This window comes from Echinops telfairi, unplaced genomic scaffold (genome assembly GCF_000313985.2).
Source record: "Echinops telfairi isolate 266 unplaced genomic scaffold, ASM31398v2 ScPeMD7_5167;HRSCAF=5991, whole genome shotgun sequence".
Lineage (NCBI taxonomy): Eukaryota > Metazoa > Chordata > Mammalia > Afrosoricida > Tenrecidae > Echinops > Echinops telfairi.
In genome coordinates, this window is record NW_022109066.1 from 3,626,348 (window position 1) to 3,645,965 (window position 19,618).

Below are 19,618 nucleotides of genomic sequence, written 5' to 3' on the forward strand. Positions count from 1 at the left end.
ACCAGCATCACCACCACCCACCACCACCACCACCATCACCACCATCACCATCACCACCACCACCAACAACATGGCCACCATCACCGCCCCCTACCACCATTATCACCACCTATAACCACCACCATCACCACCATCACCACCCACCACCACTACCACCATCATCACCCACCATCACCAGCATCACCACCACGTCCATCAGCATCACCATCCACTAACACCACCAATGCTATCAACACCCACCACCACCACCACCTATAACCACCACCATCACCACCTATAACCACCACCATCATCACCACCTCCCACCACCACCCACCATCACCATCACCACCACCACCTCCACCTCCACCATCACCACCTTACAAGTCCAAGGTAGCTTCATTCCATCCAGGCAGAGGTAACCAGCAGGAGATGAGAGTTTGGGAACTGAAATCCTTCAGGGGTCCCGTCATGTGCCTCTCTATCTTGTGAGCTCCTAAAGCAGAGCTCCCCCCACCCAGAGAACCTAGACCCTCACTTCCCCAACCCTAGAAGAGATCTCGGAGTAAAGATGGGCACGGCAGTCTTCCCGAAGGCCAAGCACTGCTCCTGAAGAGCTGTTCTCTTTGTCGAGAAAAGACCCACAGAAGTAAAATAAGTCTCTTACAGCAATTCTCCTTCTCGATCCACTCTGTGCTGAGGATCCCAAACGAGCGGCAGGCCTCCCCATAGGCGGACAGGGAGCCGCACAGCTGGAGCTTCTGATGGTTGTAGCAGCCGTCCAGGTAGCAGGACTCATAGAACGGAAGCGGGTCGAGCAGCCCGTAGCAGGGCTGGAAGAAGCCTTTCATGTCCGTGAGCTTCAGGCAGTAGCCGTCACCCTGCATCTTCTGGATGTGCACGTTGTCACACGTGGCCGCGTACTGCGAAAACTGCAGCTCATTGCAGCTGGGGGCAAGAAGACTGGTCAGTGGTGCAAAGCAGAGCCAAAGCGCTCTCTGAGATCGCCAGGGTCACTAATCAGGCCCTGCTGCCGCCTGTTGGGCTACGAGAAGTTAAGCCTGGCAGGCTGGACCCAGGGTTCAAGAGCTAGGTAACCTTAGGGCAGTCAGCTACTCTTGGCCCCAAGCTCTCCAGGAAAGAGGGGTGGAGCATCCTTTACGGTGCTGTGATTGGGCTCCAACAACTGCCTCCGACGCGCCACACAGACGCAGAGACGGATAGGATAACCATTCCGCAGCATCATGGCAGGCGTAGTAGTAATGGGCACAATTAAAGATTCGCAGGGAAGCCCAGAAGCCTTCTAAACTAGTCCAGTTTACCTACCAGAAACCAAACTGCAAGCGTCCATTGGCGTGTGGCTGCTAATTTGAGAAGGAAGGAGGGAGGGAGAGGAGAAAAGAGGGAGGGCAGAAGAAAGAGCCAGAGGAAGGTAGTTTAGGTGAAAGACAATTTGTCAGTGGGAACTGCACCATTGCTTATCTTTGGAAGCCCTTGAATGGTTTATGTGCCCAAGTTGTCTTTTTACAAACTATGACACGTTATCATATGAAATGTGGAGTCCTGGAATTCAGTCTTGGCTTTGCCACTCACTGGGCCTCACGTGAATAATCTGCTCCAGCCTCAGTGCTCAGAGACCGCACTCAGTATTCCCTGAGGCTCTTTCTAGCTCTGGCCCCGTAACTCCCTTCCGGTGTCAGAAGGGTGGAAGGGCGTTCAGGGCATCATTGCCAAGTCTGGGTATTTAGCACATTAGAGGACAGCGGATTTAGTCGAGATTAACGAAGGAAAACCAGGCCGCAGAGGCAAAGCCACAGGTCCAGAAAAACATTAGCATAAAGGGGTCTTGATGGCACTGTGGGTTCGGCATTGGGCTGCTAACCACAAGTTCACTGGTTCAAACCCACCAACTACCCTCGGGAGAAGGATAAGATCTGTTCCTGTAAAGCTTTACAGTCTCCGACACCCTATGTAGGGTCACTATGAGTCAGAACCCACTCTGTGGCAGTGGGTTTAGTGTTGGGGTTGGAGGGTGCCACATTGAATTAAAACCCTTTAGAATAACTAGTTCATTCTCTCTCCTCTGGCTGCCATGGGCCTGATAATAGCCTTCATGGCCTTTAGAAGGCTCCTCCAATTCCCACCAATGTCCTCCTACACCACCACAGTCGGTCCTTCAGTAAGAGCCGAGGACCCCCAGTGAGACCCAGGACTGCCCTTTTTCTCCCGATCCATTCTTCTTCCCACTACCAGCAGGGATGCCTGTGCCCCAGGCGGGCAGCTGGCCCAGGCTTCCGAGTTCTAACCCTGGCCTTACTCTTCAGATTCTCCAAGGGTGGGGAGTCTGAAAGTTTAGGACCACATCATCCAAGCCCAGTTCCTCCCTTGGCAAATTCCTGGGGCCTCTGGTGTCCCCATTTGTAGCATCCAGACTCCAAAACCCTGCCGTTGAACCCTTTGTAGGGAAGAGGGGGCTGTACTGTGCAAGGTGCCTTCCTCATTAGCGCCTCCTGGACACTTGGGCGGGCTGGGCCCCGAGCCCAGTGGCCTGAGCCACGTGGACGCTCTCACCTCTTCTGCATGCCATTCGTTTTCCAGCTTTGGGCCAGCACCACACTGCTCACCACCGGCTTGCCCCGCAAGGTCACATAGTCATCGGTCAGGTCCCCATTGAAGTTGCCGCAGAGGCCACACACTTTGTTCTGCAGCCTCTCGCTGATGCTGATCTTGATGACGTTGAGGCCGTTGTAGTAGATCTGGATGTCGGGGCTCGTGTCAATCACCAGGAACCCTTCAATGCTGTAGATTTTGGTGGCTAAACCAGTTATAAACGGAACGCTCACTTGCGTGCCGTTCACCTGGTGGGGTCCGGGAGGGGCAGTGGGGAGAAGAGAAATCACCATTAGAGCCAGGGGGTCCGCACACTTTTCCTGTAAGGGTCCCAAGTACATATTTTAGGCTTTGTGGGCCAAGTGTTGCCACTACTCAACTCTCCCCTTGAAGCAAGAAGGCAGTCGGAGACAAGACAAAAAACAAACGTGTCTGGCTATCTTCCAATAAAGCTTTAGATACAAAAGCCCAGCAGTCAGCGACTCTGGCAGCAGGCCACAGAGTGTCGCCCCTGCCCTAGAGTGTTAGGGCACCCACTGGTCTGGCTGTCCACCGTTCCCCCGAAGGAAGCACAAGATGAAAGCAGAATGGGGGCGGGGGTGGTGGGGAGTCCAGAAAACATAACCCACAACGAATGACATGCGTTTTGTGTAATATTTTCCCCAGCGTGAGCCAATTACCCAAAATGAAATCCCCATGCCGTGCTAAGGAGTCGAACGTGGTATAAAGCGAATCTAGGGATCACTGTCATGTTTACTGTTTTTCTTAGAATGTTCAGCCCGAGTGCCCTCCCCCTGAGGGCCTATAGGCTCAGTATTTCCTGCATTTGTCATTTTCCTGCTTTGTAACATTTTTTGTTCTTAGCTCTTGGGAACGAATACAGCATGCTTTCCTGTACTTAGAAAAACGGATTTCATTTTTGCCTCCCAGGTTATCAGTAACTTTTGTTTCCTAAGAAGCGGAGATGCCTTTCGAAGAAACATGTTATTGACTGTTCTGGAAGGAGTGTGTGTGTGTGTGTGTGTGTGTGTGTGTGTGTGTGTGTGTGTGTGATTCAGCCACAACATCGGTTTCTTGGTTTTCCTCTCTCAGGCAGGCACTTTTTCCTCAAGTGCCTGGACCCTGGACCCATGTGGTTGTCTTTGTGGACCAATTTGCAAAAGGCAGGGGACCATCAAGAAACACAGTAGCCTTCATCAACATTTAAAATTAGTATTAAAATCTAGATTCCTCTTTTAAAGTTTGCCAAATGCTGCCAGATTTTTGCCTGACCCCGGATTACTGAGCTGTTTGCTGACTCTTTACATAGGCATTCAGCCATGGTGATCTCAGTCATGGTGGGAAGCAGACCTTCACAATGACACTCACTTCCAAAACAGTGTTCACGGGCACGTCCTGTGCTCTGTCCTTTCCTCCCTGAGCTCCCAGCACAGAGGGCCAGCTCCATCCTACAGCTCTGAGATGCCTGCTGTAGCCACAGCATAGACCAGGGGTGTCAAACTCAATTAAAACGCAGGCCATTTGGTGCAATAGGCAAGATTCACATGGGCCACATCACATTTACAAATTTTCTTAAATTTATATTTTGAAGTGAGGATTCAGGAATATGGATAGGATAATTAAAACACTATGTAATTTCTTTTATGTAACCATTTATTTTATTTAATATATTTATAAAACTAAAATTATTCTTTTTTACCCGAAACTTGCCAGTACCCTCCTCCTACTATTTTTCACTTACCTCTTATGTTGTGATCAGAAAATATAACAAAGTAACTAATAAAAAACACAAAATGTTGGCAGCTGACAAACGTGATACACAATCGTAATGGCTTTCCTCTAAAACTGTAACTAGCGCTGCCGGTAGGTATGATTCACACAGCACAACCCAGACGCTCTTTTTAACCTTTTCCCTATTGGGATCTGTTTAGATGAGGTGACACTGAGAGTGGCAGACACTTCCAAACGCCGCCGGAACTGAGTCAGCGTGTTTAGACACGTCCACAGGCCCCAGGAAAAGTACCGGGCCATGTGTCTACTCGTCTTCAGTAGTTAAAGGGTTAATGAGGGAATTGTGTGTATGGTATTGCCTCGTTCTCCCCTAAGTACTATTTTCTTCATAACAATTTTTTCTATTTTCATTTTATTTCAGAGCATGGCGGGCCACAAAAAATTTCCCCCGGGGGCCGTGGGCCACCAGTTTGACTGCCCAGCGTAGACGATAGTTTTAAATGGAGAGAACAATAGGAATGCAAGTCCACGAACCATACTGGCCACGAGGGCTGAACCTGACACACATACATTTTTGATGTACACGTGTAAGAGCCTCAACTATCACTCACCTGTTAGTTTGTTGTCTGTGGTCACTTGTGTGTTGGTAGAAGGTAGGTCACCAATATTTTGTTTTATCTATCTATCAGGCACTTTTATTGGCTTCAATAGTATTTCTGATGGTAGAGTCGTTACATGTTGGGCTGCGATCCGAATGGTTGGCAGTTCAAAACCACCCGCAGCTCCTTGGGAGACGGTCTGGGCTTTCTACTCCTGTAATCCGTTATGGTTTCAAAAACTCGCAGGGGGTCACTATGAGTCAGCATTGACTCAGTGGGAGTGAGTTTGGTTTTTTGGACTATTTTAAATACCAGCAGAGTCACCCATAAAAGACAGGTTGCAGTGGAGCTTACAGACTAAGACAGATGAGGGGAAACGGTGCCTGGCGATCTATTCCCAAATCTTTAGCCAATGAAAACATTATGGATCGGAACAGAACATCACCCAATACAATGTTGCAGGATGAGGCCGTAGGGTGTCAGGCACTCAAACTACACAGTGAGCGCAATAAAGGACCGGAGCAGACCCATGCTCATTCCTGTCCCTGCTACACTGGGTCCCCATGAGTCAGAGCCAGTGTGACTCCCGGCAGCTAACCAGAGTCACAGAAACCAGGCAACAGCAAAGGGAACGTCAGACCTAAGAGGACTTTGCCACGTGTGGCCTCTCCTTTTCTTTCACCTGACATGTCATCCTGGGGCCCAGGCCTCGGACAGTGGCGGGCGCTCCTTTTACTGGCAAATCCAGGCATCCTCTGAGCTGAAAGGTTAATGCAACCAGAAAAGATAGCAGAGGATGAAGGGGTACAAGTGGGCAGAACTTAAGCACAACTTCAAAGATTCTTAACAACATGGACAGAGGAAATATGTTTTGGAAATGAATCTAAGAAGAAATACTTTTATCTACCATTTCACCATGCAGCTCCATTCTAGTTATGGCCTGGCCCTTAGTAAATGTCCTGCAGGCAGGGCCCTGGGCATCATCAGCAGGGCCACCTGGGCCATCCTTTCAAGCTGTGGTGTGTGTGTGTGTGTGTGAAGTGACCAGGGAAACGCCACAGGGCACAGTCCAGTAACCAGCCCTCGGTCCTGGCACCGGTCTTAGGATGGGGGCCTGGTGGGGCGCAGAGTCAAGGGCAGGCTCATTACCTTGACCGTGTTCCGGTCGTTGATGAGGATCTGCTCTTCGTTGATGTAGAAATAGACAGGTGAGATGATGGTGAGGTTGGGGGACGACCACTTGTCGAAGTTGATGATGAGCTGGAAGGAGATGTCGGGCAGTTTCTGGCAGATGGTGGAGAGCACGAAGGCGCAGTTGGCGGGGAAGCGGAGGAAGGCGCCGTCGAAGGTGCGGAAGACGCCGCCGCCAGCAGCCAGGCAGTAGGAAGTCTTGGTGCTGAAGCAGCCGCGCACGCCGTTGCGCAGGGCGCACTCCTCGTCTGACTTGCACTGGCGCGGGTCACACTGGATCAGGTTGCGGCGGAAGCAGCGACAGCGCCGGGTGCAGTCGCTGTTCCAGAACAGCTGCTTGGGCTGGAAGAGAGGAGCCGGGTTGCATTAAACCCGGGCTGTGGAGAGGGATGGGCACCCAAAGCCCAGCCCATCTGGCCTCTTCTGCCAAGCTAGGCTAGCTGGTTTTATGGGGTTGGAATCTGTAACAGGGAGTGGTAGGGAGGCTGCGTCCAGTCAGAGGGGCATCCGTTCCATGCAACTCACATATGGTCCAACAATATGCAAGTGTGACTCCAGTGGTCTCCATGGAGCTCACTGTAGAGCTAGTCACAGCCAGCCTGCACAGGCAGCTAGCTGTTCAAGGAACTAGGTGACAAGGAGGGAACCATTTGGTAGATGTGTGGCTTTTACCAAGGGCTCACTCTGCTATAGGGACCACGTCCACTTCAAAGACTATATTTTAAATTCATTTCCGCATGGCCAACGGGTCTGTGAATCCTACAGGCGTCAAGAGAAACGTGATGGTTCATCTAGTCTTACGATGAACCATTGTGACGCATCACAAATTCACCACTCCATTCCCTCCCCCTGCGTGCCAAACCACAAAGATTAGACCACAGCCACCACGTCAATTCCGACTCACAGCACCCTACCCAGGGTTTCCCAGGCTGTGTCTATATGGCAGGAGCTATGCCCAGCTGTCTCCCGCGGAGAGCTGGTGGGTTTGTACCAATAAAGACCGTGTAGCTTCTTACCAGGCACTGGATGGCAAGTCCGTCCGTTCCTATAGGTCCTGAACACGAAGGGTCCAGGGGACAGTGAGGTTGTGCTAAAAGGAAGCTGGGGTTCTAATACCAACCTTAAGTGTGTGATCTTGAGGAGCGTTGCCTAACCTCCCAGTCTCAGTGAACTCATCTCTAAGTCAAAAACAACCATGGAGCTCAGGGCAGCTGCAAATACTAACTAAAATGCATGAAGTCTATTTTCTGGGCCAGAGTGGGTTCCCAAGAGATGGGTGGTGGTGTTGTTAACCACCATCAACTCGGCTCCCAGCCCCTGGCAACCCCCCCACCCCCACCCCCAACAGCAGGACTGGACCTTTGTGAAGCCGTAGCGTTTTCATTGGCTGATTTTCCAGGGAGATCACTAAGCCTTTCTTAGTCTCTCTCGGTCTGGAAGCTCAGCTGGGACCTGTCGAATGAACACCATCGCCACAGGCAGCGGCAGATGGGTGGTGACTGGGCTTGCTGTACATTGGCCAGGAACTGAACCAAGGTCTCCTGTGTGGAAGGTGAGAATTCGCCCCGAGCTGCTGCTATTACTACAGGAGAACAACCACTTGTACTCTTTCAGATAATAAAGTAAGAATAAAAAATGTCAGCTTCTATCAAGCCACTTCTAACTCATGGTGACTTATTGCATATCAGAGTACCACTGTGCTCCACCACAGGGTTATCAATGGCTGATTTTTTAAAAAGTGAATTGTTAGGACTATCTTCTGAAATGCACTGGGTAAACTAGTGCTGACGACTGCTCGGTTAATTGCCAAGCACCTTAAGCCTTTGCAGCGCCCAGGACGCCTACCCTCAACTGGCAGCAGGTATTTGTTCTCTACTCTTTCTCGAACGGACAACCGTCTCAGACACAACACCACTTGCTGACTTTTGCTCACTAGCTCTTGGCCAAGAATTCTGGAGAACTCTGGGACATTAGTCATGATCCTCCGGTTGGGTTATGACCCTAAGAAGTAGACTACATTTTTGGGATGTGCACACCCACTGCACTCATTCACCGGGCTGGCCCAAGCTATCTGGGAAACGTGTTTTCCTGACACTAAGAGTTAGCCTCCCCCTTCCATCTGGTCACTGTTTTCACTTATAACCATAGCCTTTCGAACGCCTGGATATCAAGTACAGCCATGACTCAGGCACACGGCTAGAGATAAAAGGAGGATCTTCCAGGAAACGCTTTCTCAACCCACTGCGGACTCTTCATGCCCAAGTGAAGTACTCTTTGGAACCAGATCTTCTCTCTTTGCAGCCTATAGAATAGTCTTGGTGCCAGCAGACTCACAAGTTGACTTCATTCCCCTTATCAGATTTACAGAATAATTGAGTGGATGGTCTGGCCTCTCTCTGATAAGAAGTCAGACATTACATTGGTGGAAACAGAAAAATGACCTGCTGTACAACGATCGAGGATGAAGAACTCATCTCACAGGGGAACTGATCACAGGAGAGAGCCTTGCCGATGCCCATCTCGGCCGTCATGAGACGTGACAGCGGCAGCTGGGTGGTTCCCCTGCGTGCTAATGGGCAGAGAAATTCCCTCTCGATTCACAGAAATGTGTTGTGCAAACAAGCCCCCAAGCTTGTTGGAACGGTGGCAAGTGGATGTGGATTATTTGTTCTGTGACTTAGCTATTTCCCAGCTATAAGCTGCTGTTAAAACCCACTGACTTTCTGATGAAAATGGGACGATCATGTCTGTGGTACTAATGGCTGCAGAGAGCAGCGGCGTGCTTTTCCTGAGGGTTCCGAGGGCTTTCATATGCATCGGTCCATTAACACGCCTGGGTTTGGCTGTTGTTCTTTTGAACCAAATGTTTCTCAAGAGAACAGGACAACAATAATGAAAAGCAACAGCAGCCTAGCCAGCGAGTCGATGCCGACGGATGGCGCCCTCACGTATTACAGAGCAGAACTGCTCCTGAGGGTTTTCTTGGCTGAACTATTTTTAGAAGCAGATCTCCAGATCTTTCTTCCGTGGTACTACAGGGTGAGTGCCAATTGCCAGCCTTTAGGTTAATGGTCTGGCACAAACCATTTTCAGAACAATAAACCAAACAATAACAACAATACATTGCCAGCAAGTTGATTCTGAATCACCACAACCCTATAGGAGAATATAAAGCTGCTCCCTGGGGGGCTAAGGGGGGGTGGCTTTCCTTTCCCATAAAGAGGAAAGTTTCAGAAACCCACAGGGACATTGTACCCACTCCTATAGGCTTGCTGTGAGTCAGAACTGACTTGAGGGCAGTGAGTTGGGTTTTGTTGTTTTATTTTGTTTTGAGGGGTTCCAAAGCTGTACTCTCTATAGAAGCAGACTGCCATGGCTCTCTCCCTCAGAGTAGCTGGTGGGTTCAAGCCACCAATCTTCTGGTGAGCAGTCAAGCTAATAGCCAAAAGACCCCCCCAAGCTCACTTCCATCAAGCCAAGGGTGACTCACAGCTTAACTCTTAGTGGGAGCAGAAAGCCTTATCTTTCTCCCAAGGAGTGGCTGGTGCTTCAGAACCATTGACTTTGCAGTTAGCAGCCCAGCATGTTACCAGTACAAGCTAATAATGGCTACCAGCTGAGGAGCAACTGCTCCAGGCTGGGTGCCAGGCTGGGCACCTGGCATCGATTACTTATGTAACAACCCTCCCAAGTAGTGTTACTATCTATATCATAAAGAGAGTGACGCCAAAACTTGTTCACGAGACAATTGGCTCAGTGCTCCCCCTCCCTCACCCCCACCCACATGCTCCCCTTTCCCTTTCAAATCATGAATTTTAAGAGCTGCCTCCCAAACCCACCTCTTCCAAGAAGTCTCCTTTGATTAGTTCTACTATTTTACTCTACCTCTTCCCTGGCTTTCTTATAAAATTGAATTATACTCGCCACTGGAAATTAAATTGAAGGTAACTTCCACATTCATTTTCTCTCATGTAACCTTCCAAGTAAGGGCGACTTTGTCATTTTTGAATAAGTCAATGGCTCTTTGCAAAGAAAGGCGTTATTTATTTTTGCCTCATTCACTTCCAAGTCAGATATTTCAATCAGACTCCCCCCCCCCCCCAAACACTGCTGTGCTATTTCTATCTAAGATTGATTAGTTCTCCAGGGTATTATGTTTCAGTTGTTGATATGTTACTTTGTAAATGCTCCCTTGTTCTTTAAAATGCATGGGTGTGGGTTTTGCTTTCCCATAGATTTCTAAAGTCCCTTAGGGCAGGGAGACTCCGTTTTCATCTCCCCACAAGCCCGCCAGAGCCGTGATGTGCCACTATCAGATGCTCGGTATTTGTAGTTGTGAACAGTCTCCACCAACAAGGGGCTTTGATGTGCTTTGGGCAGACAAGGAGCTTGAGTCAGAGCCACGGATCAAATGCCTTCTCCAGGCAAGATGTTTTTCTAGTTCGGTAGTATGGTCCATCGAGAAAACGCACAGCCTCCAAAGGTAAAATGATTTGTGAGCCTTTTGCTCTGTTGGCGAGGAGGACGTCTAGCACTTTTGCTAGCTCTATGCTAAGTCCCTGAAGGAAGCACAGCACAGGACATGGGGCACTGCAGGAAGCTGTCCAGACAGAAGTCTCTGGGGACAGTGCCGGAATGACAAAGGGCAGATGTGGAGATGGCAGCTTTAGCTCATTCTCACAGAGCTTCAGTAGCCAGGAGAGGGAAGGGCACCCCTCTCAGCCTCACACTCCATATTTTATGGTTAAGAATGACCTGAGCTAAAGGCAGCTAAAAATGCCAGATTCACAGCCACCCTACTTCCAAACTATAACCACACCGGATGCCTCCCAAGCTAGGATTTACCACCGGAGAAGTAGGAGGGGCCGAGACGCTAGTGGAGGGCAATGGCGAGTCAGCAGTTGAATTCTCACCTTTAGTCAAGGAGACTCAGTTCGATTCCTGCCCAGTGCTCCTCGTGCACAGCCATCACCTGTCTGTCAGTGCAGGCTTACACATTGGTTGCTAGGGTACTAAAGAGGTTTCAGTGGACTTTCTATATGAAGAAAGACCTGGTGATCCATGAGAATTCTATGACTCACAACAATGTGATCCTCAACCGGGCATTGGCTGGCACAGGATGTGGGCAGGATTTCGTTCTGAAGGGCTTGGGTGTGCCATGAGTTGGGGGCCAACACCACAGCAGCTGACCACGAAGGCTCTTGGGGAAAGCATGGTGGAGAGACAAACACAATAGGAATGAGGAGGAGAGGCCTGACGTCCTGAGACCGTGCAGACACCAGGGAGGGAAGAAGGCTAGACCTTAGACTGTCCTAAATCTGATGTGCCTGAGCAAGAGCCTCATCTGGTCCCGACACACCTTCCTTGCTCCCAGTGAACAAACACCACGACCTTCATGATGCAATGGAAGATTGAGTGACCCTGGCCTGCCTCTCTACACCAGAGGAGGACAGGCACGGCTTGCCTGGCATACCTCGTAGTATTTGCCATCTGCGTAGCAGCCGCAGCTGTGGGGCAGGATGCAGCTTTTGCCGTTCAGGACGTAGCCCGCGTCACACTGACAGCCCTCCACGCAGTAGTGGTTGCAGTCACTCTTCAGGCGGATGGCCGCACAGCGCGGCTGACAGACACTCATGCAGCTCTCGTAATGGCTGTTGGGAGGGCAGGTGACAGCTGGAACAGAAGGGACAGATGGGGGTTGAACAATCACAGGTCACCACAAATGATTCTGTTCCCAGGCTCTGCTCACCTACTCGGGGGCAATATGGGCGCGGGTGTACGTACGTGTGTGGAGAGACTCTACCCGTCTTTCTTAAAGACTCCATTCTCTGCTGTAGGAAAGACCCACGGTGCCATTGCGGAGTGAGCTGCAAGGCGGACGGTGACTCTTTGGACGCATTCCGAGAAGAAAGCATTCCTGGGCAGAGTGTGTGCACTGAAGTTTCTGATAGACCCGCGGAGACAGCCGCTAGAGGTGGTGCCCGTGGCTCCCTCTACGGGGCCAGGGTTCTCCCGCTTCCCCACGCATCGCTCACCACCCAACCTTCTCATCTTGGGAAGTATGAGGGGTAAAGGTGCTAGATTTGCTTACTTCTTAGGAGATGGATAATCTTTTCATATATGTATGTGAATATAATATATGTCATCACACATGAATGTTTATATATTTATCATAAGCTACAGGATGTCTCTTTCTGTGAGGTGCCCTCCATGTCCTTTGGATTCTGCTTTGCCACGCAGACATCTCCAGTGGGCACAGTGGTGGCGTTTCCCTCCGCGGCTCCTGAGGGCCGAGTTTGGTCACCCCTCTCCACCGCAAGGGGACCAAAACACACAGCAAACAAAACCCAGTGCCTCCCTCCTTTCCGTCTAGTACTTTTCTAATTTGAGATGCTGTGTTTAAACTTTTGTTCTGACTAGAAAGGAGGCATTAAAAAGGAATTTGGACTGGGGTGTCCTCCTCCGCCCCAAATACTTTGTCATTTGTCCCTACTACTTATTGAATAACAGGTCTTTCACGTTGTAAGCCAGTGATTTGAAGTTACAACTTTACATCTATAAGGGTAAGCCACAAAGCTTGCTATTCAGGTTCCACTTTGTACATGCATGGAGCTGATTCCAAGCAAGATGTGTTTAAACATGTGTCTGTGAAGAGTGGATGCATGCAATCAGGCAATACACTTGTTTTAATCTTAGTGTGATGCCGTAGAAAGCACACTCAAGAGAAGTGTGGTACGAAGATCAGCAAACTCAAAGAGATGACACATTCATGGCTTTTAAGCAAGAGCAAAACTAATGAGAGTGATTTTCTGGAAGGAATCACAATTAGGAACAAGTCTTTTACCTACCAACATGACACAGAGAACAAGGTCCCATCAAAGCAGGGGCTGCTAAGGGGGTCTGCTGAGCCAGCTACATTCAAGTCGGAGACGCCAGCTCAGAATGTTATAGCGACTGTTTAAGTACTATTGTCATTATTCCAGAGAGCTTATCTTGATAGATTTTCTTGAAGGACACCGGATGACCACGTGGGCTGATTAGGAAGAAGTTTAAAGAAATTTGAAACTTCACTGGTGAGAAAAGGCAGGGAGGGTTGTGTTTCCCCACTACGCCAATGTACCTGCTCGTCCTTCTAGGGCAACAGGGCTGTTCCACAGGAATGTCACTGTCAAACCTGACTCCATCCACCCTCCAGCCCTGATCTCACCCCTTCAGACATCCTTTTGTTCCCCAAACTCAAAGACTAGTCGCAGGATCCTTGGGGATTCCCAAGCTGCCATTCAGATGTGGTATCACAGGAAGAACAAAGAATTCTTTGGGAAGGGTCCGAGATGGAAACATTGCCTTCAAACTTGTAGAGACTTAGGTGGAGGGTGTAATAAGGAACAATAGCGTCATAGTTTTGTTTCACAAACGATCCTATGATTTTTGTAGCAATGCCGTTTTCACTGATCCTTAAGGGGCAAGACTCATTTCATGTACTTTGGCCATGTTACAGGAGAGACCCGTCTGGGGAGAAGGGCATGCTGCTTGGATGGATTGCCACAGTGACTGCACCAATGGGCTCAAACAGAACACTGTGAGGACGGCTCTGTCATAGACAGCGCTTCGTTCCATGGTTGTGAAGTTCCTATGAGGCACTGACGTCTCGGCACCTAACACCAAGGATTTACAGCCTTGGAATCCCTCGGGAGCAGCTCTCCTCTGTCCCACCCGCAGCGTCAACGCAATGGCAGTGGGTTTCTTTGGTGTAGTGCGGTGCTGCGATTTCAGGTGTGCTGGCTCTCTCTCCTGGACGAGAGTACAACTGCCTTTTCCACGTCTGTGTGGAAGTCCACGTCATCCGGCCCCGTGTGGAGAACACGGCAGGCAGCAATGAAACATTTGAATCCTGGAAACAAACTTCATAGCCCTAATAAAGATTTTTGACATGCTCATCTCCCCGATGGAATGCTGAGAGTTATGGAGTGGCATTGGAGCTCCCCGGGCATTCGTTTCTCCCATGGTCACAGCTGAGTGTCTTGGGGACTGACAGCACTTGTACTCCATGTGAACGGGATGATGAATGGAGGGAGCCTACATTTAGTTACAGATATTTGTTGACATTTCAGATGAGTCTGTGAGAAAAGCATTCATTGCCAGACGCTGGAGCCAGGACTTGGAAGTAACAAGAACCACCTCTCCTCAAAAGAAACGGGACAACCAGAACAAGGGCCAACTTTGACTACCTCGTCCCCACACGCCAGGCCTGGTTTATAAAACACTGTCAAGGTTTACTTCCCTCTGGGCCTGACAAGGATAGAAAGTTCCTAGAGCCGTGTGTCCCTCACAGCACGAGGAGGGGACTTCCCCACTCCCTGGCCACCCTGGCCTGAGCAGGAGGAGTGAGGCCGCATGGACCAGAGGCACAGACAGCATCCCTTATCAGTCGGAAAACCACTCAGGTTCTGTGAGCTTTAGCTTCCTCATCTATAAAATGGAACTGTGAACAACCCCTGCTTTACAGGGTCGATGTGAGGAAGAGTTAGGCGTGTAGCACGTGTTGTTTATCGCTTCTTCCTCTTACTGTCCTCTCCACATCTATTTCTCCCATTAAAGGACTGGAGGCGGAGGGACTCAGTGAATGGAGCTTAAGGAGCAGTCGGCGATTAAGACAACGTACTTTCCAATGCATTTACAAATAAGGCAATTGAGTAATAAATTATCTCATTGATAGGAACAGCCAATATCTTCGAAAAGCAACAGCATTCTACTTTGTAGCCAATAAAGCACAAGTTTAATGGGCAATTCCGGTTGAGCCCTTTTCTCCCGAAAGGTCCATTTTTCATATCTGGGTCTGGGGACCTTGAATTGGATTAGTTCTTTGTAGAGTGCGGGGAGGGGCCTTGGTCCTGCCCTCAGTTCTCAGAGGTTAAAGTCATCTCAGATACAATCGCAGACAACCACATTCAAGCCAGGCTTTCTGTGTTCTCCGATCTCTCGGGTGACTGGCTGGCTGCATTCGGATTTGGTCTCTCACGGCTTTTTGCCTGTGTCTAAAATCCCAGGTGGGAAACTAAGCCACTTCCACCTGTGCCCTGTGCCCTGTTCTCCATCCCCACCATGAGCCATCTTTAAAGTAGCTCTTTTGTTTAGTGCTTTAACCTTTAACTTTTCCCAATCTTATCCACGGCCTCTTCAGGGGCTGTCTCTATCTTTGGCCCTGTCCTGAATGCCCAAAGCCACACGGAACTCACTGAGACAGCACCTGAAGAGGTGGGAGGTCGCGTAGAGAGGATGCAACCAGCAGCTGCACACAACTTAGGGAAGAGGTCCCCCGGCTGGCTGAGGTTCAGCCAGGAGGACAGGAAAACCATCTCCAATTCCTTCAGCCTAGCCAAGTTCCGGAACTGTATGAGGACCTTCTACCTCTGAGGTCAGGCTGTGGGACCTGCTAACTTTCTCTCCTAGATGACAGGAGTTGAGACCCATAATCTGAGATGATTCCTCCCTAAGTCTTTCCCTCTTGGGCACTGCAGAGAGAAACAATGGTTTGGGCACATCAAGGTCTGCCCCCTCTGGCCACCTCCTTCTCTCCCCCGACCCCCAATCCCAGCCGCCTCTGAGACCAGTGTGGCCGCCATGGCAAGGCCACAGTTATAGAGGAAGACTTCCCTGTAACAGGGCTCATGCTTCCTTGCCAAAGCTGTTTCCTCATCCTGCACCATTTGCAACCCTCCAGGTGTGGAGCCTGGGTTTCTGACATACCAGGAGGCATACTTTCTAGCCTCACTGGGCTGACCCCCTAAATCTGGAGAGACACAGACTCCATCAAGACCCCGACTTTTAAAGGCATGTTTGCGTTCCTGTGACCAGCGGAGGCCAATTAGTCTGGATGGTCCCTTCTGCTGGCATCATCCCTCCCTCCCAACCCCTGGCCTGGACCATCGGTGCTGGCATCTCTCCCCTTACCCTCACTTCCACCCCGCCCGCTTCAATCTATAGGAATCCAATTATGTGGAATGTAAACTAACTGTGAGCATTAAACCCCAACACTCTTTCTGGTTATTCATCCAAACCTCCCATTTCCAGGATGAAAATGGAATTTATTCTCTGGGAACCCTGCTGAATCACTCATTTTGAGATCTATGCATTCAGCATCAATGTGTAACCTTTTTATACAGTCGGGTCTTCTCAAGAAAATTTGCTCTAATTAATGAGATTGAGATGGGAAAATAGACCAAAGCAGGTTGGCCAAAGACCAGCAGTGGTTTCTCCTCCCAACCTTCCCTCGTTTGATGTGCCAAGTGCAGGCAAATTGCTCCAGAATGCTCCGGTATCCCAGTGCAGTTAATGGATCAAGAGCATGGAGTCGAGGTTAGAAGGTCAAACCCCGACTTTGCCCTGAGGTTGTATGACTTTGGGCAACTGACAGCTCCAGTGAGCCTCAGTTTCTCCCTGAGTGACTGGGCTCCTGAGAAGCATCAATGAGATCACTTTGATCAAGTGTTTCACCGTTGCCTAGCTTGGAGCCAGCCATGAGCAGGACGACACCACTCAGCATGTCTGGACAGTGCTCTGCTTTCCATGACGAAAGTCCACCCTCCTGCAGGGTCTGTACCATAAATGGCATAGGTAGTGTTATCACGCCTCTCCATAGGGGAACCGAGAACTGCGGAGGATAGCTGAATTGCTCCACGGTCACGCAGACCTTTCAGACAATGCGAAGGCTAGAATTCAGGTGTCCTGCATGCTTTCCTAATGTTCTTCCCATTCGTGTGTCCTGCCTCACTCGGACTGCGTCACACACTCCGGTCAGCACCATGATGGGCTCGTGACCTTCCTGAACCAAGTACCCGGCATCCCCTCTCCCCCTTTGTCCCTTGCTAGCACGGTGTCAACCACTAGCGGAGCCCAAACGCCATGTGCTCTGTAGGTCGTTTGGGTTGTTCGCGGCCAGCTAGTTGTGAACTCCAAACTCCATGCACAAGCGGACACCACGCTGCCGGTTGTGACCCATGGCGTGTTTGCCAGAGGGTCTTTGGAAGTTGCTCAGTGGGTCTTCCTTTCTAGTTTGTCTTCATGTAGGAGCTCCACTGAAATGGGTCCAGCAGTAGAGCAACACAGACAGAGTTGTGTCAGTAGCGCCCACTGACAGAGCTGTGCATGAGGTGGATTGGCTGGGAGTGGAACCCAGGAGTCCCACCAGGAAGGCAAGATTTTTTTTTTAATCACTGAGCCACCAAGGCCTCCTGCTTTATAGATGAGCTCTCATTTTATCTCATGGGACAAAGTGGTCTTCACTCATTTTATAGACAAGGAAACTGAGGCTCTGGGAGTTTCAGTTTGCTCTATGAGTTAGTAAACTCAATTCCGAAGTGCATATCTTTACCCTTGATCAACTCAATCTGTCTCTCTTCTATGGAGTTGAAAGCTGGCCTCCCCCACCCATCAAGAATCAGGAAAAGCTCAGAGAACAAGAATCAGGAAAAGCTCAGAGAACCGGTAACGGGAAGAACTCACAGCAAGACGTGTAGTTCCTCCAGCCGGTCACCGCGATGCCCTGAGTCTGGCAGGTGCTCGCATAGTTCTGCAGCCAGCTGCAGGCTGTCTGCACTGCACCGCCGTCAATGCATGAGTCAAACAGGCAGTTCTTGTAGAAGAAGGCGGGGTTGACTTTGCTGTGACACTTAGCAAAGCCAACATTCTGATTGGGGATCAGGCTGCACAGCTGCTGGACCTTGGAGAACCCTTCCACCTTGGCACAGGAAGGACAGCGGTCCCCACAGCCAACCTGGCAGAAGGTGTCCCTCTTCACCCAACTCTGCCCAAACTCATTGACACTAGATGCCAGCAGCCCCATGGGCAACTCCAGGTCGTCGTCAGGGTTGCCGTTATAGCGGCCGCAGAGGCCCGACGTGCTGTTCCGCATGCTCCGTGGGACCGTGATGGACAAGAAGGTCTTCCAGTCATACACCACCTTCAGGCCAAAGTCCGTTTCTACCACCACGTGGAAGCCGAAGGAAAAGATGTTTATTTTCCCGTGCCCCAGCTTCAGCGGCAGATACAGCCGTTCATTGTTGACCTGTAAGACAAAGAGAGTTGAGGTGGAGAACTGCAGCTGGGCCAAAGACACCCCAGCTCATCTCCTAAAGAATCACTGGTAGAGAGGAATTCCACAGGGGGCTTTAAGCAGGTTGAACGTAGTGTTAACCTACATTGAACACATTGAGTGTCATATATGGCAGTTGACTGTGATGACTAGGATTTGAACAGACTGAACGAGCTATCTTTTGTACACGAATACACTTACTTATTTCAATGCCTTCCGTTTATATAGCAAGAGCTCCAATAAGTCCTCTCCAAGGTAATGAAAGGACAGAAAGAATTCAATGAAAGTTTAGACTAAAATACCAGAACCTAGAATTCCCGTGTTTCTACGTTCAGCTCTGCGGTAGATTTCTTTTAGGAAAGTCTCGATGTATTAATTCTTGAAGGACTTTTTCTGTGACCTGACTTTGCTGCTCCTCCTCCTGAGGATGCCATTCCGTGCCCATCAACATCCTGCTCAATTTCCAGCTCCTGCTCCAACGTGGCTTCTTGTGCAAAGCTCGACTTCTCAAGCCCGTGGTCGGAATTAATGACTCCCCCATCTGGACACCCGGGACAGCTATTTATATTTCTCTTGTGTTCCTCGCCACCTTTGCCGGAGTCCAAACGTGTGTACGATGCTCTTGAAGCCCACCTCACAAGCTGCCTCAGACTGTGGTTGGCTGTGTGCATTTCTGACTTGCCTGTAAGTTTAGGAGCAATGTGAGGGCCGGAGCCCCACACTATTGACCTTTACATTCACCCTTCCCTTGCACCCCTCCTATTCCCCACCCCAGCCCAGCACAATGGCGCACCCAGAGAAGGCACTGGAACTTCGTTCCTCCCATACATTTTTTTATTCCTTTAGCCGGTTATGTGTTAATGTTAAACTTCAGAACTGCAATGTCCTTGAACTATTTTGATTCACATGAACGTAATCCTGTAGTTGTTGGCTGGGAAGTCCATGTGGACTACAAAGACTGCTTGCTCCCCACCTGGAGAACTGCAGGGAGAGCTAAGAGGAGGGCTGCTCTTCCTCGGAGAGAGAGGTAGGTGCTCCTTAGGGTGTTTTCTTACTGCTCTCTGACCAGACAGCTCTCTCTCCTGACCTCCTGATTCCCTCTCCTGCCTTCCTTCACCTGCTTCTGCTGCTGCCTTCGTTAGGGCTCTCTCCACCTTTGCCTTTAACAAGTGAGTGACCCTCATTTATCATCCTGGCTACCAAGCCTTCTCTCTTCTCTCACTGCTGTTACTTCAGTCTTTTAAAATGTAAACGTTCCCCCTGGCTCGACTACGCCTTCAAGTCGCCTCATCACACAGGGCTCTCCAGCAGCCAGCCACGCCTCTTGGACCCTCTGCTCCGCCCATTCCCCACCACTTACAGCCCCCAGAATGGCCAGCGCTGCATCTTCTCACCCCGCCGTTTCCAAGGCTGTCCT

The 19,618-nt window shown here is 50.1% G+C and overlaps 1 protein-coding gene across 2 annotated transcripts in view; it reads right to left on the bottom strand.

The window, feature by feature from the left end:
* LOC101663479 (tubulin-specific chaperone cofactor E-like protein) overlaps positions 1-19,618 on the bottom strand; it is a 171,084-nt gene that overhangs the window by 19,635 nt on the left and 131,831 nt on the right. The window contains exons 18-22 of one of the 2 annotated variants that reach the window (XM_045295117.1): positions 17,613-18,174; positions 11,584-11,783; positions 6,069-6,452; positions 2,551-2,837; positions 647-927 (exon numbers count right to left, since the gene is read on the bottom strand). In XM_045295117.1, coding sequence (XP_045151052.1) covers positions 647-927; positions 2,551-2,837; positions 6,069-6,452; positions 11,584-11,783; positions 17,613-18,174 — 1,714 coding nt within the window. Of the gene's footprint in view, positions 1-646; positions 943-2,550; positions 2,838-6,068; positions 6,453-11,583; positions 11,784-17,612; positions 18,175-19,618 lie in introns of both variants that reach the window. The other variant, XM_004716269.2, reaches the window with a different exon arrangement.